The 24,200-nt window shown below is 40.2% G+C and overlaps 1 protein-coding gene and 1 pseudogene across 2 annotated transcripts in view; one reads left to right on the top strand and one right to left on the bottom strand.

The window, feature by feature from the left end:
- Nucleotides 1-141: 141 nt before the first annotated feature.
- On the bottom strand, nt 142-22,090 carry LOC121487393 (annotated as a pseudogene).
- Nucleotides 21,907-24,200, top strand: part of USP14 (ubiquitin specific peptidase 14) — a 43,905-nt gene continuing 41,611 nt past the window's right edge. For both annotated transcript variants that reach the window (XM_041751481.1, XM_041751405.1), the window contains exon 1: nt 21,907-22,286. In XM_041751481.1, the coding sequence (XP_041607415.1) occupies nt 22,109-22,286 (178 nt within the window). In that variant the 5' untranslated portion in view covers nt 21,907-22,108. The remainder of the gene's footprint in view (nt 22,287-24,200) is intronic.

Below are 24,200 nucleotides of genomic sequence, written 5' to 3'. Positions count from 1 at the left end.
CAGGCTTTGTTCATCCAAGTGCTGGGAGGAAAGGTGCAGGAAGGGCCGTCACATGATACTGGGGGTGGGACAGGGGTATGCTGGACCTCAAGCTGCTTCCTCAAACACTAGGGAAGAAACATCCACTTCTCTGGGAGCCGGATCCCTGGTCACCAGGCTCACTTCTTACTCCTGATGAGGCTGTCACTGCCCCGGGGAAAACTTTCATCCTGTAGGTTCAAGACGAGGTTGTCAGCAGGGAGATAAATACGGTTCTGTGATGTAGCGATCATCTTAGAGATGTTCTGGGCTGCCCGATCTTGCGCAGTTTGATATAGCCAGGGCTATGTTCTTGCGCAGGGCTTCTCCAAGCGTTCTGGCGGCCTCAGCCTCACCCTCGGCCTGCACAGTCTTTCTGCCGTTGCTCCTGCTTTGCTTTTTCTTTTTATTTTTTTATTTATTTTTATTTTTATTTTTTTTATTTATGATAGTCACACACAGAGAGAGAGAGAGAGAGAGAGGCAGAGACACAGGCAGAGGGAGAAGCAGGCTCCATGCACCGGGAGCTCGACGTGGGATTCGATCCCGGGTCCCCAGGATCGCGCCCTGGGCCAAAGGCAGGCGCCAAACCGCTGCGCCACCCAGGGATCCCCGCTTTGCTTTTTCTACCAAAAACTGGGCTCGCTGGGCCTCCTGCTGGGCCACTTGTTTGGCTTCCACAGCAGCTGTGTATTCTCGGCTAAAGCTCAGCTCTGTGACGGCCACGTCATCCAGGATGAGGCTGAAGTCTTTGGCCCTCTCGGTCAGCTCCCGCCGGATCAACAAGGATACCTGCGCCCTCTGGGTGATCAGCTGCGAGGCACTGAACTTGGCCGCCACCTTGCAGCACCTCGTTGGCCATGGACGGCGCACTCGCTCCTGCAGTCCAGCCCTAGGCGCTGATCCATACTGGGAAGCTCCGTAGCATTGGGTGGAGATAGGCCTCGCAGGGAGGTGTCCACCATCTGCAGGTCTTTGGAGCCTGTGGGGGACGAAATTTTTCGCGGTCTGGCCCGAATGTCATAGATGATGGGGTACTGGAACCAGGGATCCTGAAGTGAAGGCCCTCGGCCAGTATGGTGTCCTGCTGCACGCCACCGATCCGACTAAAGAAAGTGGCTCTGTGCCCGCCTTCCACGGTGAGCACCGACTCGCGGACGCCCGGCGCCACGGGGCCGGCCCCCCGCAGCAACTTCAGCGCCGTGCCCGTGCCCGGGGCCCGGAGGGCAGCCGTCCCGCTAAGTCCTTCAGGCTCTGGGCCACGGCGGCACCAGAGGTCAGAAGCGGGCGCCGGCCTACCTCGACCCCACTCCAGTTTAGAGATTGCACCCTTCCCGCGAGGGTCCGGGGCCCGAGGAGCTCGCGGGAGAAAGCTAAATAAAATACATATTTTTTTTTAAATTAAGAAATAACATTGGAAACTCTTCAAATATAGGGAGGGAAATAGACATCCAGATGCATGAAGCTCAAAAACCATAATATAGGTAAACTGGAAGAGGTCTACACTGAGACACGTTATAATTCAATTGTCACAAGTGAAACACAAAGAGAGAATTTTGAAAGCAGCAAGGAAAAAGCAGTTCGTTGCCTATAAGGAATGCTCATAAGACTATGAACAGATTTCTCAGCATAAACCTAGCAGGTCATGAGAGAGTAGGATGATATATTCAAAGTACTCAAACAACAAAAATAACAACAAACTGCCAACCAAGAATACCATACCTGACAAAACTGTTCTTTAAAAAACAAGAGATAAAGGTTCTCCCAAATAACACTGAGTAACTTTGTTATCACTAGATAACATATCTAGTGATATGTTCGTATCCTACAAGAGTTCATATCCTACAATTCATTTCCTACAAGAAGTGTCAAAGAAAGTTCCTCAAGTTGAAATGAAATGACTAAAGAGCAAACAAAAGTATATGAATGTATGAATCTCATTGCTAGGGGCCTGGGTGGCTCAGTCAGTTAAGATCTGCCTTCAGCTCAGGTCATGATCACAGGGTCCTGGGATTGAGCCTCATGTCAGGCTTCCTGCTCAACAGGGCGTCTGCTTCTCCCTCTTCCTGTGTGCCCCTTCCCCTCTGCTCATGCTTTCTCTCTCTCTCTCTGTCTCTCTATCAAATGAATGAATGAATGAATGAATGAATAAATAAATAAATAAATAAATAAATAAATAAAATATTTTTAAAAGTATAAATAAATTAAAAATCTCATTGGTAAAGGTAAATATATAGATAAACACAGAATAATGTAATACTGTAATGATGGTACATAAGTCACCTCTAACCCTAGTACAGAAGTTAGTAGATAAAAGTGTTAAAAATAACTATAAAACATCTGTTAATATATACATGATTTTAAAAATATAAATTATGACATCAACAACAATAATACCAATAATAAAGTGTGTATGTATGACCTAAAAGTATAGTTTTTGTATGCAACTGAAGTTTGGTTATCAGCTTTATTTATTTTTATTTTTTTATAAATTTATTTTTTATTGGAGTTCGATTTACCAACATACAGTATAACACCCATTGCTCATCCTGTCAAGTGCCCCCCTCAGTGCCCATCACCCAGTCACCACAACCCCCCGCCCCCCTCCCCTTCAACTACCCCTTGTTCATTTCCCAGAGTTAGAAGTCTCTCATTTCTGTCTCCCTCTTTGATATTTCCCACTCATTATTCTCCTTTCTCCTATAATCCCTTTCACTATTTTTTATATTCCCCAAATGAATGAGGCCATATAATGTTTGTCCTTCTCCGATTGACTTATTTCACTCAGCATAATACCGTCCAGTTCCATCCACGTTGAAGCAGATGGTGGGTATTTGTTGTTTCTAATGGCTGAGTAATATCCCATTGTATACATAGACCACATCTTCTTTATCCATTCATCTCTCGATGGCTCAGGTCATGATCTCCTGGTCCTGTGATTGAGCCCAATGTGGGGCTCCACACTTAGTGAGGAGTCTGCTTGAGATGCTCTCTCTCTCTCTCCCTCTGCCCTGAAACTATAGAGCTGTTCCCCACTTGTTCTTTCTTTCTCTCTCTCAAAGTAAATAAATACATCTTTAAAAAAAGACACACAATGGCTAAAAATCAAGGGATGAAAAAGTATATTCCATGCAAATTGTAACCAAAAGAAAGCAGGGTGGCTATATTTATATCAGACAAATAGATATAAATCAAAAATTAACAAGAGACAAAGATAGTCATTATCATTATATAATGATAAAATGTCAATTCAACTGGAAGATAGAACAATTATGAATATGTATACACTCAACATCAGAGCATCTAAATATATAAAGCAGGGGCAACCCGGGTGGCTCAGTGGTTTAGCACTGCCTTCAGCCCAGAGCGTGATCCTGGAGACCCGGGATCGAGTCCCACGTTAGGCTCTCTGCATGGAGCCTGCTTCTCCCTCTGCCTGTGTCTCTGTCTGTCTGTCTGTCTCTCTCTCTCTCTCTCATGAATAAATAAATAAAATCTTTAAAAAAATAAATATATAAAGCAAACATTAACAAATGTGAAGGGAGAAATAGACAGCAATACAGTAATAGTGGGAGACTTCAATACCCCACTTTCTTTATGAGTATAACACCCAGACAGAAAATCAATGAGAAAAAACAGAATTGAATAACATTATAGACTAGATGGACCTAATAGATATATGCAGAACACTTCATCCAACAGCAGTGGAATACACACTCTTCTCAAGTACACTCAGAACATTGTCCAGGAGAGATCTCATGTGAAAAGACAAATCTTAACAAATTTAGCAAGATTGAAATAATCCCAAATATTTTTTTCAAACACAATGGAATTAAACTAGAAATTAATAATGCAAGAAAGGGATGCCTGGGTAGCTCAGCAGTTGGGCATCTGCCTTTAGCTCAGGGTGTGATCCCAGGATCTGGGATCAAGTCCTGCATCAGGCTCCCTGCATGGAGCCTGCTTCTCCCTCTGCCTGTGTCTCTGCCTGTGTCTCTCTGTGTCTCTCATGAATAAATAAATAAAATAATAATGCAAGAATATGGGAAAATCCATAAATATATGAAAATTAGGTAACACACTCTTGAATAACCATTGGGTCAAAGAAGAAGAAATCAGAGGGAAATTAGAAAATACCATGAGAAAACAAAAAAGAAAACAACATACCCAAAATTGTGGGATGCAATGAAAACAGTAGTAAGAGGGAATTTTACGGTGACAAATTCCTACATTAAAAAAGAAGAAAGCTCTGAAATAATAAGCTAACTTTACACCTCAAGGAACTTATAAAAAAGGGAGAAACTAGGCCTAGTTAGCAGAAGAAAAGAAATAATATAGACTAGACCAAAAATAAATGAAATAGAAACTAGAAAAACAACACCAAATTTTACAAAACCCAAGGGTTGGTTTTCTGAAAAGGGTCATAAAGATAAGGGGGTGCCTGACTGGCTTGGTCAGTAGAGCATGTGACTCTTGATCTCAGGGTTGTGAGTTTGAGCTGCGTGTTAGGTGTAGAGATTACTTAAAATAGAATTTTTTTTTAAGGCAAGCCCTAAAAAAAAGACAAGCCCTTAGCCAGACAAAGAAAAAAGAGAACACTCAAATAGATATAATTAGAAATTAAACAGGATATATTACAACTAATGAATCACATAAAAAAAATCAGTGACTATTATAAACAATTATTTGCAACAAAGTGGATTATCTAGAAGAAATTGATAAGTTCTTAGAGACAAGTAATGTGCCAAGGCTGAATCAAAAAGAAATATTAACCTGGAAGAGACCAATAACAAATAAGATTGAATCAGTAATAAAAAGCTTCCCGAAAAAGGAAATCCCAGTACCAGTTGGCTTCACAGTTGAATTCTACCAAATATTTAAGGAGGAATAATACTAATCCATCTTAAACTGCTTGTTCCAAATCATTGAAGAAGGGGAAATGCTTCAAAACTTACAAAACCAGCATCACCCTGATACTGAAGCCAGTTAAAGACACCGCAAGAAAAGAAAAAAACCAATATTCTTGCTGAACATAGATTGAAAAATCCCTAACAAAATATTAGAAAATAGAATTCAATAGCACACTATTTTTTTTAAAGATTTATTTATTTATTTATGATAGACAGAGAGAGAGAGAGAGAGGCAGAGACACAGGAGGAGGGAGAAGCAGGCTCCATGCACCGGGAGCCCGACTTGGGATTCGATCCCGGGCTCCAGGATCGCGCCCTGGGCCAAAGGCAGGCGCCAAACCGCTGAGCCACCCAGGGAATCCCCCTCAATAGCCCATTAAAAAGATATACATAATTTATCTTTGGGATGCAGGGATAGTTCAACATATGCAAATCAATCAATGTGATACATAACATTAAAAGAATGAAGGATAAAAATCACATGATCATCTCAATAGATGCCAACAAAGAATTTGACCAAACTAAACACTATTTTATGATAGAAATTTCTAATAAGATAGAAGAAATTTACTTCAAGAAAAAATGCCATATGTGAAAAATCCACCATGAACATCATACTCAATGGTAAGAAACTGAAAGCTTTTCCTCTAAGATCAAGATAAGACAAGGATGCCACCTCTTGACACTTCTATTTAACATAGTACTAGAAGGGTTTTTTTTTTTTTTTGAAGGGATTTTTTTTTTTAAGATTTTATTTATTTATTCATGAGAGACGCAGAGAGGCAGAGACGCAGAGAGGCAGCGACACAGGCAGAGGGAGAAGCAGGTTCCTCGTAGGGAGCCCCCATGCAGGACTCAATCCCAGGACCCCAGGATCATGCCCTGAGTCAAAGGCAGACGCTCGACCACTGAGTCAACCAGGAGTCCCTGTACTAGAAGTTTTAACCAGAGAAATGAATCAAGAAAAAGACAAGATATCTAAATCAAAACAATCCCATTAACAAAAGCATCAAAAAGAATAACATATTTAGGAATAAACTTAACCAAGAAGTGAAAGATGTGTACACTGAAAACTATAAAACATTGATAATGGGCAGCCCGGGTGACTCAGTGGTTTAGCTCTGCCTTTGGCCATGGCATGGTCTGGTGGACTTAGGATTGAGTCCCACGTTGGGCTTCCGGCGTGGAGCCTGCTTCAATCTCTACCTGTGTCTCTGTGCCTCTCTCTCTCTCTCTCTCTCTCTCTCTCCCCATGTGTGTCTCTCATGAATAAATAAATAAAATCTTAAAAAAAATTGATAAGGGAAATTTTTAAAGGCACAAATAAATGAAAATACATTTTATGTTCCTGGATTGAAAGAATCTTTGTTATTAAAATGTACATACAATCCAAAGGAATCTACATATGCAATGTAGGCATTGTAACAGGCAACAAAAGCAAAATAGACAAATGGGATTACATCAAACCAAAGCTTCTGCACGGAAAAGGAGACAATCAACAAAGTAAAAGACAACCTATGGAACAGAAGGAAATATTTGTAAACCATATATATCTGATGAAGGTTTAATAGTCAAGAAATATTAGGAACTCATATAATAGTGAAAAAAAGCAAATAACTTGATTTTTTAAATGGACAAGGGATCTGAATAGATGTTTCTCCAAAGAAGTTATATAAATGGCCAACAGGTACTCAACATCACTAATCATCAGGGAAACACAAATTAAAACCACAATGAGATATCACCTCATATCTGTTAGGATGGCCATTATTAAAAAAAGAAAAGAGAGGGAGCACTTGGGTGGCTTAGTTGGTTAAGTGTCAGATTCTTGATTTCAGTTCAGGTCATGATCTCAGAGTTGTGAGATCAAGCCTCGAGTTGGGCTCCATGCTCAGTGTGGAGTCTGCTTGAGATTCTCTGTCCCTCTCCCTCTACCCCTCCCTTGACTCTTGCTCTCTCCTATCTCTCTCTAAAATAAATAAAATCTTAAAAAAAAAGGAGATAACAAGTGTCAGTGAAGATGTGGAGAAAAGGGAACCTTTGTACACTGTTGGTTGTTGTGTAAATTAGTGAAGCGACTATAAAAAAATAGTATGAAAGTTCTTTAAAATTAAAAATAGAAATATCATATGATCCAAATAATTCTTGGTTTATCCAAAGAATTGAAATTAGTATCTTTAAGAGATATCTGCATTTCCATGTTCACCTGTAGCATTGTTCATAATGATGAAGGCATGGAAGCAACCTTAGTGTCCATCAGTGGATGAATGGATACAAAAAATGTAGCATGTACATACAATGGAATATTTTTCAGCCATTTAAAAGAAGAAAATTGGGATCCCTGGGTAGCTTAGCGGTTTAGCGCCTGCCTTTGGCCCAGGGCGTGATCCTGGAGACCCAGGATTGAGTCCCACATTGGGCTTCCTTCATGGAGCCTGCTTCTCCCTCTGCCTGTGTCTCTGCCTCTCTCTCTCTCTCTCTCTCTCTCTCTCTCTCTCTCTCTGTCTCTCATGGTTAAATAAATAAAATCTTAAAAAAAAAAGAAGAAGAAAATCCTGCCATTTGTGATAATATGAATGAGTCTGGAGACCATTATGGTAGCTGAAATAAGCCAGACACCAGAGAACAAATACTACATTATCCCATTTATAGGAGGAATCTAAAATAGTTAAACGCATAGAAGCAAAGTATAGAATGATGGCTACCAGAATCTGAGAAGAGGAAATGAGAATGTGTTGGTCAAAGGATACAAAGTTGCAGTTATGCAAGGTGAATACATCCGAGAGATCTACTGTTCAACATAGTATTGATAGTCAGTAATACTGAATTGTATACTTAAAATTTTGGTTAGACAGTAGATCTTATGATGTTCTTATGACACATACCACATAAAGAGGGTGAGAAGACTCTTCTGGAAGTGAGAGATACGTTTATGGCATTAATTGTGGTAATGGTTTCATGGATATATCCCCAAATTCATCGAGTTGTATACATTAAATATGTACAGCTTTTTCCATATCAATCACACACCTCAATAACGTGGCTTAAAATATGTATGTGCCTTTTGATAGGGAATTTCACTTCTATAAATTGATTCCATTGAAATGCTTATACATATGCACCAAGATATACATATATAAGGAAATTTAACACAGTGTAAAAGTACATTACCAAGGTATTAGTGTCCCCTCATCATTACATTTGTGCTTTAGGGCCCCCCAGAACTTAATTCTAACCCAGGCTTTATCTTGACTAGTCTGTGTCCCTAAAGGAGAATTCAGTTGGATGGTATAAAGGAGAAACAATGAAAGTTGGTGCTGTAAATTAAGGGAAGTTGGAGGTGTTCTAAGCTAATCTAAGATTGGGAAGGAAGGTGGAGAGGGTGAGAAGGAGCCTAAGGAGGGTCCAGGACTCCATATGGATCTCATATGGGGATTGTACACGGATGGCTGTGTGAGTATCAAGGATTGGCCATTGAGAGCCCAGTTCTGGGGATAGTTTCAACGGTAGCATCTAAACTGGGTAACAGAAGAATTAGCAGTTTTGGGGTAACCTCTGTGGATTAAATTCCAGATGCCTGCCATCTTCCTGGATCAAGATAAGCTCCTGAATTCCAGTGCCATCTAGTGGAGATGGGCAAAGACCCAAATAATGACATAGTGGAGTGACCCCATAAATTGTTCAAGCTGAGATATTTTGAAAGAGAAAGGGGCTTAGTTATACCAAGACAACCAGTGAAAACTGGAACAAATGGGCATTGTGGTAATATTAAATGTTTTACCTACTTTGGAAAACAGGAGAAATAGGAGAATATGTACAGGCATACCTCACTTTATTGCACTTCACATAACATTGCGTTTTTGTTGTTTTTTTTTTTGTTTTTTTTTTTTTTACAAATTGAAGGTCTGTGGCAACCCTACATCAAGCAATTCTATCAGTGTCATTTTTCCAACAGTATTTGCTCACTTCATATCTCTTCATCACATTTTGGCAATTTTCACAGTATTTCAAACTTTTTTCATTATTATTATATTTGTCATGGTGTTCTGTGATAAGTGAGTTTCTTTCAGTGATTTTTGATATTACTATTGTTATTGTTTGGGGGCACCACGTAATATGGCCAGCTTAATCAATAATTGTGTTTGGGGCACCTGGTGGGCTCAGTCAGTAGAGCATGTGACTCTTGATCTTGGAGTCATGAGTTTGAGCAACACCTTGGGGGTAGAGATCACTTAAAAACAATAAATAAATAAAGTGTGTGTGTTCTGACTGCTTCATTGACTGGCCTTCCCTTTATCTTTCTCCCTCTTCTCAAACCTATTTCCTAAGATACAACAATATTGAAATCAGACCAATTCATAACCCTCAATGGCCTCTAAGTGTTCAAGTGAAAAGAGACACAAGTCTTGTACTTCACATTAAAAGCTAGAAATGATTAAGTTTAATGAGGAAGGCATGTCAATAGTAGACATAGGCTGAAAGCTAGTCCTCTTGTGCTAAACAGCCAAGCTGTGAATGCAAAGGGAAGGTTGTTGAAAGAAATTTAAAGCGCTAATCCAGTGAACACATGAATTATAAAAAAAAAAAAAGCAAAACAGCCTTATTGCTGAGATGGAGAAAGTTTGAGTGATCTGGAGAGATCAAACGAGCCACAACATTGTCCTAAGCCAAAACCTAATCCAGAGCAAGGCTGGACTCTCTTCAATTCCATGAAAGCTGAGAGAGGTGAGGAGGCTGCAGGCAAAAAGTCTGAAACTGGCAGAAGGGAGTTCATAACATTTAAGGAAAGAAGTCATCTCCATGACATCAAAGTGCAAAGTAGAGCAGCAAGTGCTGATGGAGAAGCTGCAGCAAGTGATCCAGAAGATCTAGTTAAATAAGGTCATTACTGAATATACACTGATCAATAGATTTTCAATATATATGGAACAGCCTTCTATTGGAAGATGATGCCATCTTGGCCTTTCACGGTTAGAGAGGAGAAGTCAATGCCTGGCTTCAAAGCTCCAGAGGACAGGCCGGCTCTCTTGTTAGGGGCTAATGCAGCTGGTGACTTTAAGTTGAAGCTACTGCTCCTTTGCCATCTGAAAATCCTAGGGCCCTTAAGAATTAAGCTAACTTTACTCTGCCTATGCTCTATAAATGGAACAACAAAGCCTAGATGATACCACATCTGTTTACAAATGGTTGACTGAATATTTCAAGCCCACTGTTGAAAACTACTTCTCAGAAAAAAGATTTCTTTCAAAATACTACTGCTTGTTGACAATACACCTGGCCACCCAAGAGCTCTGATGGAGATGTACAATGAGATGAATGTGGTTTTCATGCCTGCTAACTCCACATCCATGCAGTAGCCCATGGATTAAAGGGTAATTTTGTCTCTCAAGTCTTATGATTTAAGAAATATATTTCTCTTTTTTTTTTAGATTTTTTAATTTATTTATTCATAGAGACACACAGAGAGAGAGGCAGAGACACAGGCAGAGGGAGAAGTAGGCACCATGCAGGGCCTGATGTGGGACTCGATCCAGGGTCTCCAGGATCACGCCCTGGGCTGCAGGCGGCGCTAAACCGCTGCGCCACTGGGGCTGCCCAAGAAATATATTTCATAAGGCCATAGGTAACATGGAATTCTTTTGATGCATCTGGGCAAAGTCAATTGAAAACCTTCTAGAAAGGATTCACCATCCCAGATACCACTAAGAATATTCATGGGAAGTGATAAACATATGCACTTTAATAGGAAGTTAGAAGAAGTTGATTCTAGCCCTCATGGATGACTTTGAGAAGTTCAAGACTTCAGTGGAAGAAGTCACTGCAGATGTGGTGGAAATAGCAAGAGAACTAGAATTAGGAGACCAGCCTGAGGATGTGACTGAATTGTGCAATCTCATGATAAAACTTGAGTAGATGAAGAGTTGCTTCTAGTACATGGGCAAAGAAGGTGGTTTCTTGACATGGAAACTGCTCATGGTGAAAATGCTGTGAAGATTGTAGAGATGACAATAAAGGATTTAGAATCTTTCATAAACTTGGTTGAGAAAGCAGTGGTAGAGTTTAAGAGCACTGACTGCAGTTTGGAAAGAAGTTTTGTGAGCAAAATGCTATCAAACAGTATTCATGCTACAGAGAAGTCATTCATGAGAGGAAGAGCGTCAACTGATGAGGCAAACTTCACTGTTGTCTTATTTTAAGAATCACCACAGCCATCTGACCTTTAGCAACCACCACACTGGCCAGTTAGCAGCCAAAACATGGAGGAAAGACCCTTCCCCAGCACTGAAAGCTCACATAATGGTCAGTATTTTTTTTAAACAATGACAAATTTTAAAATAAAGGTATGTACATTGTTTTTTTTCAGACGTAATGCTATTGTGCACTTAGTAAACTACAATATAGTGTAAACATAAGTTTTATATGCATGAGGAAACAAAAGTTCATTTGAACTTTATTTATTGAATTATTTATTTTATTGCAATACTGGCTTTATTGCAGTGTACTGGAACTGAACTTGCAGTGTTTTGGAGATATACCTATATGTAGATGTTATTGTATATAACAAAGCAAATGCTACACTTTTTATATTTTGAGCATGTCATGTGGCAATTTCTATCATTGCCTTTGTCATAGTAAAAAAATTAAAATCAAAACATCTTAGTTTATTAACACCTGAATCATCAAATTCTGTATGCACATGATAAAAACTGAAATAGATTCTTATGTATAGACATGAAAAGTACAATGCAATAAATTCTAAAAGTTTCCCTGTGGTTTTGTGTTGTGTCAGCTTGGTTTTATACTGGAACTATGGTTTCCATATTTCCATGCCCTTAGAATACTGGATTAGAGTTGGCCAAAAGAGAAATGTATTTCAGAGGTAGTTAGGATGTGGACATAATGCATCAGACATTATTCTCTGAAGGTCCTCATGGTTAGACAGGGAGCCTTATCTCATTATTACTAATTTTAGGGTTCTAATTTAGAAATCCTAGCCAACCATTAATTTTATCTCAATATTCATGTTTTATTTTCAAGGAAAATATTTTCAAGATCACCAGACACCAGTGGTGTAAAAAAAAAAAAAAAAACCTTCATTATGGGATAGTTTTCATTATTATCTTCAAAGCATTTTTCTTTGCAAGCTTCCTCAAAGTCTTTTTTTAAAATATAGTCTACTCCCTACTTCAGAGCATTACACATAAAATTGCCCACAATCTGTAACTCATCCCTTAATAATGCCCCTTGACATAGTATTCTCTATTTTTATTGGCCTCAGGTATACTAATTATGTGTGTTTAATATAGTCTTTTAGAATCTAAAAGGAAATTACAATTTAGTTTTACACACATTAGAACACAATTTATTGTAATTGCTTCAGGTCTAGATGGCATTTTTAACCTTTTTTCCAATTTTTTAAAAAGATTTTATTTATTTATTCATGAGAGACACACAGAGAGAGCCAGAATCATAGGCAGAGGGAGAACCAGGCTCCCTGTGGAGAGCCTGATGCAGGACTCCATCCCAGGACCCCAGGATCACACCCTGAGCCTAAGGCAGATGCTCAACTACAGAGCCACCCAGGCATCCCCCTCTTTTCCAATTTCTGAGGGGATTTATATAATCACTTATGGTTTAAGTCTCAGGATTTCACAGCCTCCACCTAACCATCAACCACACTTTTTAAATTTTTTTCAGTCTCACTTTTAAAATTGTTGTTTCTTTTTTCTATTGCAATTTCTTTTCACATAAAATCAATTCAGGCTTAAAGAAGCTTCCTGTTACTGAACTTCTATACTTGTGGCTCCTTTATGATTCTGGCACTATTGCAGGCCATATATTTTTACTATTAAGTAATGCAATTGACATCTAATCCACTAATTTTAGAAAAATTTAGAGAAAAAAATGATTGAATTTTCTGTATTAATACAGTGCTAGCCTCAATCTTAGACATAATTAGATTATAATTACCCTGACTCTATGTTCTGTATGTATAACAAATCAAATGAATGTGTTTATGAATATGGTTTACAATCTTTAGAGTCTGCATAACCATCGTAATACAGTTTTTGCCTCATCACCATTACACCATTAGTCAGGAGAGGCTAGATTATGCCGTGGTATCAAACAATACCCCAAATCTCAGTGGCTTATAAAAACAAAGGTTTATTTTTCTCTTGCACTACATGTCCATTATGGGCCAGCAGCAGCTTTGTTCCACATCCTATTCACTCTGGAACTCGGGGTGATGGAGCACCCTCTATCTGGAACATCGCTGATCATCAAGGCAAAAGAAAAGAGAACACGTGACCCATGAGTGAACTCTTCTGCCCAGACAAAACACGTCCATGGCCAAAGCAAGTCATAAGGCCAAACCTGCCATTAAAGGGATGAGAATACATAATATTGTGGTAGGAAAGGGCAGGAAATATTGGGGAACAATAATATATCCTACCACAATTTTTTCTTTAACCAAAAAGTCAAAGTTTTTATATGTCAATTAATATACAGCTTCACTGAAAGAACTGAAAGAACATGTTTTTTCTTACCTACTTCCTATTTAAATATAATATTTTCCATTTTTCCACATCAGGCTATATATCTTAGAGTGACAAAATTTTTATGTTGGGAGTGCCTTAGAGACAGTCCAACTCAAGCTACTTATTGTATTAATATCCAGGGAGGAAATTGCAACATGTCCATGTAATAAATTGCAATTAGACACAAAATAGAACTAAGTCTCCCAGCTCATAGTTGAATCCCTCTTCTGACACAAATAGCTTTGTTTCCAAAATTGAGTTATTAAAATGGTGAGATTCTTAATAAGTTAGAGTACATGGTATCGTACATGGTATCATTCAGTACATAAAACATAATTACAGAAAATCTTTAAAAGTATGTGGGGAAAAATGGAAAGCTGGAACTTGTGTTAGGATATCATGCTTACAACATATGCTTTTGTATAAGGAATCCTCTGGCTGCAAATAGAAAACCTAAACCCAAGCTGGCTAAAGGAAATGAAACGAATTGACTCACATAATTAAACAGGTTAGTGGAAAAGTTAGCTTTGACCATGAATCCAGGGGTTTATATGATGTTATCAGGATCCTTGTATCTTTAGCTATTTTCTCCTCTGGGTTGACCTTCTACTCACATAGTCCCTGAAGCACCAGGCTTACATTCTAGAAGTGTAATATCTCAGCCAAAAGCCTTATCATTCCAGGGACCTGGGAATCCTCTCACCGCTTGAGTCATATGTTTATCCTTGAGCCCATCACTGTGGCAGAGGGAAGCAGTGTTCTGATTGGTGATACCAGGTCATGAGGGATGCGGCTCACAGATGGCAGGTGCACTGAGAGGGGAGAAAGGGTTGATTTTTTATTTATTTATTTATTTATTTATTTATTTATTTATTTATTTATTTATGATAGTCACAGAGAGAGAGAGAGAGGCAGAGACACAGGCGGAAGGAGAAGCAGGCTCCATGCACCGGGAGCCCGATGTGGGATTCGATCCCGGGTCTCCAGGATCGCGCCCTGGGCCAAAGGCAGGTGCCAAACCGCTGCGCCACCCAGGGATCCCGAAAGGGTTGATTTTTAAAGAAAAAATCAGACTGCTCTTTCCAACAAAGGCAAGGCAAAAGCAACGCATGTTCCTCATAGCTACTGATTGCTCTGGTTCTCCACGGGGAAGACCAGGAAATTTTGGCAAAATTTATAATTTAAGAAAAAAAAAGAGTAAAAACCATAAAATGGATTTGATAAGTAGGCGTATGGTGGAAAATAACATATGGGGATGATTACTACAAGAAATTTTAGCATGAACATGGTGAACTTTTCTGTGGAATCAAGGAAATCTGAGTGTGAGGATCAAAAATAAATTGGGAATGAAAATACATGATTTAAAAGAGTCTGTTTTTCTTTGGGAGGTGTCCACATATTTTTCTCCTGTTTCCCTCCCAAACACATCACCTACCACCAATCTTTGTGAAAATATGTGTAGGTTTCTTGGAGAAGAAAAATTTTTCGTTTTGTTGCCATGGTTCCCAGGTGAGTCGCTAGTAGGAAAACAAGAACACTACTATGATTTTTTGACAGTATATCCTGTCATACCAAGAAAACACTTGAGAGCAAATGAGCAATTTTAAACCATTGTTTCTGTTACTACTGCCCAGTTTTCCACTTTGATTTTCTGCTTCAGTGTTCCAGAAATCTTCCTCCAAATTACATGATATGAAAATCATTATTTACCTTATTGTTGATTTATTAAAGAGAATACAGTAAAAATTCATACTTTCAGATGCACTAGTCAATCAGTAAAATGAACTTCAGGCTGTATGTTGATATTTAAAACAGAAAAAAAGTGACCAATTGATGCCATGGTATTCTTAGTTTCTGTTGTTGATAATCTTTTACTATGCAAGAGTGCAGCATAGCTGGAAGATACTGGAATATGAAAGGGGAGATACAAAGGCTCCCCATGGGAAGCCAGAAATTCTACTTTCCTTATCTGATTCTGTTGCAGTCAAGAAGCAGTCTAAGGTCTCATGAAACAAGAAATGGAAGTTTAAGTAGGTTACAAATTTCAAAGTAACCAATAAAAGAACTACAATTTATATCTATAAAAATTGGGAGAAGGAGGGAGAAGAGGAAGAGGAGGTAGATACCTTATAAAAAGCTATATCTTTATGTTTTACAAGGGGGATTAATAGGTATTGCTTAAACTTGATAAATAAACAAAAAATAATTTAAGTATATTATTTAGAATTATGGAGGTGACCACCAGGAAGTTCTAAAATCATAAAAGGTTAAAGTCAGTTACCTGTGAGAAGTAGGTTTGGGGATGGGATGAGGAGAGGAGTTTTATCCTTCTCTAAATATTTTCCTGTTACTGTTGGAATTTTAAACCTTGTACATATATTACCTTACTAGTTGTAAAAGTAGAAAACAGTACAGAGGCTTTTCTGCCCTGATACACATGTGTGTATCCCTATATAAGAATCCTTGACAGGTTAGATCATTGCTTTGGAATGAGAGATAATATGGGAAAGTCTAGCATTTGAAAATTTCAAAATTACTTTTCTTGTTTTGGTAACTAGTGGCTTTGAAAAGATAGAAAATCCCACTTAACTGAGACCAAACTTTTTATCTGGGCACTCAGGCTCTCTATAATCACATCTCGTACTACCCACCCCACATTATCTATTGCCAGTGCTCTGTGCATATGGCTTCTACTTATTCTAGCCAGTCTCCTTCCTATCCTCTACATGCAGCTAGTACTTATTTTAATATTTTTTCTACATATTCTGACAGACAGACTATGAGCTCCTGCAGTGCAAGGCCCACAAGTAGACAATCAATAAGCAATTCTTAAATTAATGAGTGTGATTGCTTTGAGGTTTTGCTTTTTTCTGTTTCTCTAGAATCCTTCTGTACCCAACTGCCTCCCACTTGCTTCCATTTCTTCTCTGAATTCCTATCACCAACATATGTAATGTATTATTAAGCAATATATAAGACACCTACTCCATGCTGGGTCTATGCCAAGCATACAGAGATGAACAAGATGGATATAACTGCTGTCTAGATATGAAGCAGATAATATACAGTTAGTGATTTAACTACTTCAGAGTACAATATGATCCTAAATTCTTGAATTGAATTAACTATCAAATATTTCTGAAGGAAGTGCAAAAAAGTATTCACAGTCTAGTTGGGAGAATAAAATATATCTGCTATATACATATGTAAAAAAGATGTAAATATTAAATGAATTATACAGAAAGCAATTGCTCAAGGAGACTTTGCAGTTTGTGAAGTTTGAAACATATCATGGAGGTGAGATGTACGGAAGTGGAGAGGAAATAGGGAGAACTTGATTCCAAGGTGGGGGCGGGGATGAAAGTCCAGAAAGCACAATCTCTTCAAGCATAATTGAGTTTAATTGCAGCAGAATGTATAGGTATGGAAATATTGGGCCAGACTTTTTTTTTTGGGGGGGGCCAGACTTTTTTTTTAAAGATTTTATTTATTATTCATGAGAGACAGAGGGGGGGGGGCACAGGCACAGGCAGAGGGAGAAGCAGGCTCCATGAAGGGAGCCCGACGCGAGACTCCATCCCCGGTCTCCAGGATCATGCCCTGGGTTGAAGGCGGCGCTAAACTGCTGAGCTACCCAAGCTGCCCAGACTTTTGTTTTTGAAAGCAACTTTTTGACAGTGAGGATTATAAATCATTTGCTTCTTCTGCTTTTGGGTCAATTAATTAAAACTCCTGGAATTGAACTTGGCCTAGAAGGTAGATATATAAACATACCAGCGTACCTGGTATTTGTTCTGTTCTAGGTCAGCTCTATTTGGTCATTATTCCCAATATGTGCACTCAACTAATGATTTAAATCTTACAACACTTAGAGTATCCAGAGACAGATTATATAATTTTTATTTTATAGGTGAGAAAACTAAACGCCCAGGATTTTTGTCATGAGTTTAAGAAAACTTCATGAGCTTGAAGATTACTTACAAAAGAATCCAATATTTGGATCGTAGAGATTACTGGTTTTCCACCAAAGTTCATTGTCTCTTGCTTGGGTAATGGTAGAGTGTAAGCTTGAATAATATCCCTGCCCTGTTACAGACTGTATTTCCCATACTTCCATGCAGCTAGGCCATGTAACTGTAAATGTGAATTGGAAGTGATTTATGCACATCCTGCTCGTTACTCTCACTTAAAAGGAGATTGCTGCCCTGTGCTTTTTTCCCCCCTTCTAGTTCTCCTTCTTGGGAGGTGAATCTCAAATGTGCCTGCAATCCATCTTCAACCAACTAAAAAAAGACAAGTCCCTTAACGCCTTATTACTCAAACTGGTGATTTCCTGAAAGCTTGTTAGTGTCTTAAATTTCATCCAGGACTTACTGAATCAGAATCTGCATTTTAAGAAGATCTCAGGTGATTTACATTTGCATTAAACTTTGCTTTGGGGGGTAGTAGAACTCCATGGGTGGAATGTTGTCTTTGAACAACCTCATGAAGTAGAGCTTTCCCCTCACTTTTCCATAAACTGTTATCTTCTTTGAGCTATTGAATTTCGGGACCTCTTTGTTATAGTAGCATAGGAGTCACGGTAATATAATTGGCCTCATCCGTTGATCCCCAAATAGGGCATGCATTCATTTATGAAACACTTATTGAACACATTTTACAGGGAAAGTACTGTTCCAGGATATATTTATGTGTATATATATATACAAATATATAAAATATCATATATGTATATATGAGATACATAAATAATTTGGGTTTTATGTATATAAATATATATTTATATATAAATAAATAGTTTGGATAATATATATTTATCCCCAAATTATTTAAGGCTGGGCTTTTCCCCACCAGTTTAAAATTTATTTTTATTTTTATTTTTTTAAAGATTTATTTATTTATTTATTCATGATAGACAGAGAGATAGAGAGAGAGAGAGAGGCAGAGACAAAGGCAGAGGGAGAAGCAGGCTCCATGCCGGGAGCCCGCGGGACTTGATCCCAGGACTCTAGGATCGCGCCTTGGGCCAAAGGCAGGCGCCAAACCCCTGAGCCACCCAGGGATCCCCCAGTTTATAATTTAATAGAGGAAACAAAACTTCCTCAAAGATATCCATGTCCTAATCTCCTGAACCCATGAATATGTTACCTTATACACCAAAAGGAACTTTGAAGATGTGATTAAGGATTTTAAGATGAGATTACCCTGGGTTATCCAGGTGGAACCAATGTAATACAGCATCTTTATAAAGAGGGAGGCAGAGGATTAGAGTCGGGGCAGAGCTATGAGGATGGAAGCAGGGTTTGGAGGGATGCTGTTGCTAGAAGGGGCAGTAAGACAAGGACTGTGGGCATCCTCTAGCATCTGGGAAAGGTAAGAACTGGATTCTCCCCTAGAGCTTTTGGAAAGAGCACAGTCTTGCTAACACCTTAAGATTGAGACCACTGTTGGATTCTGTCTGCTAGAACAGTAAGATGATACATTTGTGTTGCCCTAAGCCAGTAAATGTGTGATAATTTGTTAAAGCAGCAATAGAAAACAAATATACAGCTCTTCCATTTGGGGCATCCAATGTCCTATACCCCAATATGTCTACACGGGAGGCAGAGCCAGACACTCCTTTCCTCATCATTAGCTAACTATATATTCTTGATCAGGTCGCAGAATCTTGAGGGATTGAGGTGGACAAGGAATTAGAAATTACTCATGGAAGTGATGGTAAGAGTGGCCAGACTGTTTCTGTGACATGACCTTACCTATGTTCCCTGCTGCCCATATCCCTTGGTGCTCATCCATTATCTGTGCTTGGTTCACAAGTTTTCCTATCGATTCTATTAGCTTATCCTATATTCTACCAATAAATTCCTTCCATTGTTTATAGCCAAGAGCTTTAATTCAGAGGGCCATAGAGTTAATTTGTGCATATTTCTTGCTTTTTTTTCAAGATTTTAAGTAATCTTTATACACAACATGAGCTTTGAACTCATGACCCCAAGATCAAGAGTCACATGCTCTACTGACTGAGCCAACCAAGTGCCCCCTAATCTGTGCATATTTCAATATTCCTAGTAGATTCTCAGTCTTATGAGGGCAGGACTTTTGATTCATCTTTGTATTCACAGATTTTACATTGAGTGTCTTGCACTTAATATGTACTTGTTGAATAAGAGGACCAAACATTTAAATGTAACAGTACTTGATAGAAAGGGGTAATTGGAGGAGGAGGCCTTATGTGTGTATGAAAGAATTACCATTAAATAAAGACCTTAAAATTAGATAAAATATCTACTGGCCAGATGAGGAGTGGGTATTTTAACCCCGAAACCACAGGTAGTTCAGCAACTAAAAACTTTTCTGATACTTGGCTACATTTTACAGACATTATTTATTTATAAACATGTTGGTTAAGATATTACTAATATATTCATTATTTAAAGAAGTCAACCTTAAGCAGAAGATTGCATGCATTAAACACATGTAGACCAGGGCTTAACAACATATGGTACACAGGGCAAGGCTGCTATCATCTATAATTCCTGCTGAGATTTGGGAAGGCTAGCTATACAAATTTCCTTTGACACTTCCTTTTAGTTGCTAGCACTGGTCCATATCCTCCCTCTGTTCCATTTGTCTTAAATTCAGGTCCTTGATCCTGCAACAAGGCTAGAAGTTAGTTTTACTGAAGTGTTGGTCAGTGTGAGCTGAAGACAGACTTGTTCTAGAAGACTCTGAGTGCGTATTGAATGAGTAAGTCAAAAATAGGTTGCTCTCACATCCACTTCTCACAGCATCAAATAATTCCAGAGTATCCACTAGATGATTTCTGTTTGTAGTCTAGACATTAAAGAAACAGAAGTTTGGGGCACCTGGGTGGTTCAGTTGGTTATTTAATCTTCGTCAGAATCTTGTAATGTAGATAATATTCTCGATTTCATTGAGAAGGAAACTGAAGTTGAGAGGTCACACAGCCAGTACCAACCGGATTTAGACAAGTCTTAATCTATAACCATTAATTTTATTACCTGCAATCATAGTGCTCAATAAATTTGATACTCTTTCCACTTAATATATCACTTTAAAAATATTCTACAGCATCATTGTGTTGTTTCCCTCACATTTTGGATCATATTCTCATGATAGGTCTTGAAGTAGCAAAGGGTAGGACTCCTGATGTACATTCATGAAATGGGTCTCCAAACAGGTTGTAGCGTTTTGAAATGGGGACAATCTACGTCTTGAAATATGGACAGTTTCAAAACTTTTGTAGCATTTGGAATCATTGTAAAGCCTCTGTAAGGCAAGAAAGCACCTCAAATTTGACTTGAATCTCTTTGAAATCTTTCCTTTCACTTACAGGCTCTACTTCTCATCTAGAATGCTTGGATTTACTTCTCTCATGATAACCTGGACTCTGAAGAGGCTTCAGAAACCATCCAGTTGAATTCTCTCTTTTTCCCAGATTGGGGAAACAGGTCCAAGGCAGGTGAGTGCAAGTCCCCGCGACTGTCCCAGGGCATTTTTTTCCTGCCACCTTACTAGATCCAACCTAGGGTCGCAACCGGTTGTTAGAAACAACACTAATACATTACAATCAGGGCAGGCCTGTCTCTGCAGTATTCAACGCCTTTTGACACGCATATTGTCACAAAATCCTGAAAGGGAGAGCTGGATAATGTTTATCCGTAAGCAGACTGACCAGGTGAGGGGCGGAGCAAGACCTCTCTCGGCTCTTCCACCGGCTATATTAACAAACAAACAAAAAATGCCTGGCTCCAATCGAGTCCTTTCAAAAACAGAAGAGAGAGACATTTTTTTTCTTTTTTTAAAAAGCAGCTGCAGGGGGATCCCTGGGTGGCGCAGCGGTTTGGCGCCTGCCTTTGGCCCAGGGCGCGATCCTGGAGACCCGGGATCGAATCCCACATCGGGCTCCCGGTGCATGGAGCCTGCTTCTCCCTCTGCCTGTGTCTCTGCCTCTCTCTCTCTCTCTCTGTGACTATCATAAATAAATAAAATTAAAAAAAAAAAAAGCCATGCTAAACCTAAAAACAGCAATAAATACAAATATGCAGATAGATACAAAGCTTACTCGGTACAAACTTTAAAAAAAAAAAAAAAAAAAAAAAAAGCAGCTGCAGGGCAGCCCGGGTGGCTCAGCAGTTTAGCTCCACCTTCAGCCCAGGGCGTGATCCTGGAGACCCCGGATCGGGTCCCACGTCGGGCTCCCTGCATGGAGCCTGCTTCTCCCTCTGCCTGTGTCTGTGCTCCTCTCTCTCTCTGTGTCTCTCATGAATAAATAGACAAAATCTTAAAAAAAAAAAAAAAGGCAGCTGCAGGGTACCAGGTTCGCACTGGCACAGGGGCCAGCGGGGCGGGCGGCAGGGCAGGGTCGGCCCCTCCGCGGTGGGCTCGGTCAGCGCAGCGCAGCGCACTGCGCAGGCGCGCACCTGTACTGGCGCAGGGGCCGCGCGCCCGGCCCGCCCGCCCGCCGCCTCGCGCGGCTTCCCTCCCACCCCTCTCAGCCCCGCACCCTCCAGGCCCCGCCTCGCCCTGCTCCGCGCCGGGTCTTCTCCAGCAGCCGCCGTGTGGGTCCGCGGGCGGGCAAACTGCGTGTTGCTGCGTCATCGGCAGTGGCCGGTTTGAATGAGACTCGTCGCACCCGTGCTGCCGCCACTACCGCGCCTCCGCCTCGGCCGCCGCCGCCACAGCTTCATCGCGTCCCTTTCCCTTCGACGCCCTTGCCAGGCCCAGCCTTCCTGCACCGCCGCCGCCGCCGCCGCCGCCGCCGCCGCCTCTCGAGCCGCCATGCCGCTTTATTCCGGTGAGCTCCTTCCTCACCCTGCAGTCGGGTCCTGCGCTTAGGCCTCGAGTAGGCCGGGCCTGCAGGGCTGGCACCGGGCTGAGGACGGGGCGGGGGAGGGGGCCGGCCGGCCTGGTGGGAGGCGACTGCGTGGCGACGACCCCGGCCGCTTTCTCTCTGCCCGCTGTTTGCGAGCTCCGCAGCTCGAGGGACCGCTGTCCCTTCTGGGCGGGGATGGGGAGCGCGAGTCCGTCTCCGCGAGTGGTGACTCTGCAGAATAGTTTCTGTCGCTGTCCTGGTGAGCCGGGGGAGGTGAGGGTGTGTCCGGAGGCCCCCGGGGCGGGCCCGGGCTCGGTGGTAGCTGCGGAAAGGGAGAGTCAGGGAGGGGGAAGCCTGAGGTACAGGAGGATGGAAGCTTAGCCTTCCCCCATCGTGCTTGGGGTTTACCTCAGCCGGCTTCCCGCAGCTTGCTCCTTGCCGCCTTTGGCTCAAACACCCCCTTTTTTGGTACCAATTTCAGTTTTTATCCAGAGGTAGATCGTGAACTTCTTGCTTCGTTTTCATTTCCTCGAACGTTGTATTGGGTTTCCACTCCTGAAGCGTACTGTCAGCTTTCAGACTTAGAGGAATACAAATACCTGCAGGCGTCATTTCCTTTTAAATGGCGCTTGACAGTTTTTATTTAATTTTGCTTCAGGCAGTCCCAAGGTATTCTTGGCCAGCGATCACATTTTCACTAGTGAATGGACCTTGCTGTTCTGATTCTTACTCAAAATGGCACCTAAGTGGTGACTTCGGTTCGCTGTGGGCGTGTGATTCATTGGCCATACCTAACTCCATGATCATTCCTTTATGAAAGATTCAGCTTTTTCCAAAGAAGGATATGAAACAAAGGAATAATGTTTAATCTTGAGGTGGATTCTTAATGGCCTAGAATCTTGAATACTTTAATGATTGCTGAACCACGATTAACAGAAGAATGGTACTTTGAAATGGTCTATTTACGCAACGTAGAAAGGAAGAGTTATTAATTGATAGCGATAAATGCCAGTGTATGCTAGACTTAAACACACTGGTGGACTCACAACACCAACCCCTCTCTTTGTTCCCCTCAAAAAATACTTATATTCCCCAAACTATCTATCTTAACATTAAGTTCTATCTTAAATATTTAATCGTATCTTTTCCTTATTCCAAAATGAGAGAATTGGAGTAGATTTTTAAGATTTCCTCCTTTGACCTCTCCATATTGAGAATTTATGTTTCAAGGTTCTACAAAAACCCCTATATTAAAATGAGAGTATTTCAGGTACCATTTCATGAGTTTTAGCAGATAATTAAATAGGTTTGTATGTGGTTAAGTGCTGTAAAAATAAGTGAACACCTGTATACCTGGCACAAAGCTAGTGTTTTTATACATGTTGCTTTTTTTTAATCTTCAGCATAATCCTATGATACTGGTACAAGTCTCTTTGATGGGTGAGCAGAAAGTTTCAGTAACTTGCTCATGGTGACACAGCTAAATCAGTTTCAGATAGGTTCCTCTTCATTATTTCTAATACTCTTTTGGTTTAGACTCTTGCTCGTATTATTCTCTGTTCTAGTTTATTTCAGAATTACAGTTGGGCCCACTTCAGACCCATTTTCCCAGCTGTTGCAAGAGTGATCTGATGTTCAAAGCAGACCAAGGTGGTCTTTATGAAAACCTTTCACAGATTTTGCATTTTTATAACACAAAGCCCAAAACCTCCTGTATGTTTTAACATGACTTCTGTTATCTTCCTTAACTTGATCCTTGACCAACCTTCCAGTTTCAGCCTCTTTGTCTCCTCTCGGGGAATTACTCAAATCTCAGAACACATAATGCAGTTTTATGCTTTTGATGTTTTTCTTATCTTTTTCAGATATGCTTATATTTTAAGTGGCTAAAATTTT

This window comes from Vulpes lagopus, chromosome 1, assembly GCF_018345385.1.
Source record: "Vulpes lagopus strain Blue_001 chromosome 1, ASM1834538v1, whole genome shotgun sequence".
In the NCBI taxonomy this organism is placed as follows: Eukaryota; Metazoa; Chordata; class Mammalia; order Carnivora; family Canidae; genus Vulpes; species Vulpes lagopus.
This window is presented reverse-complemented; position numbering and strand designations above follow the sequence as displayed.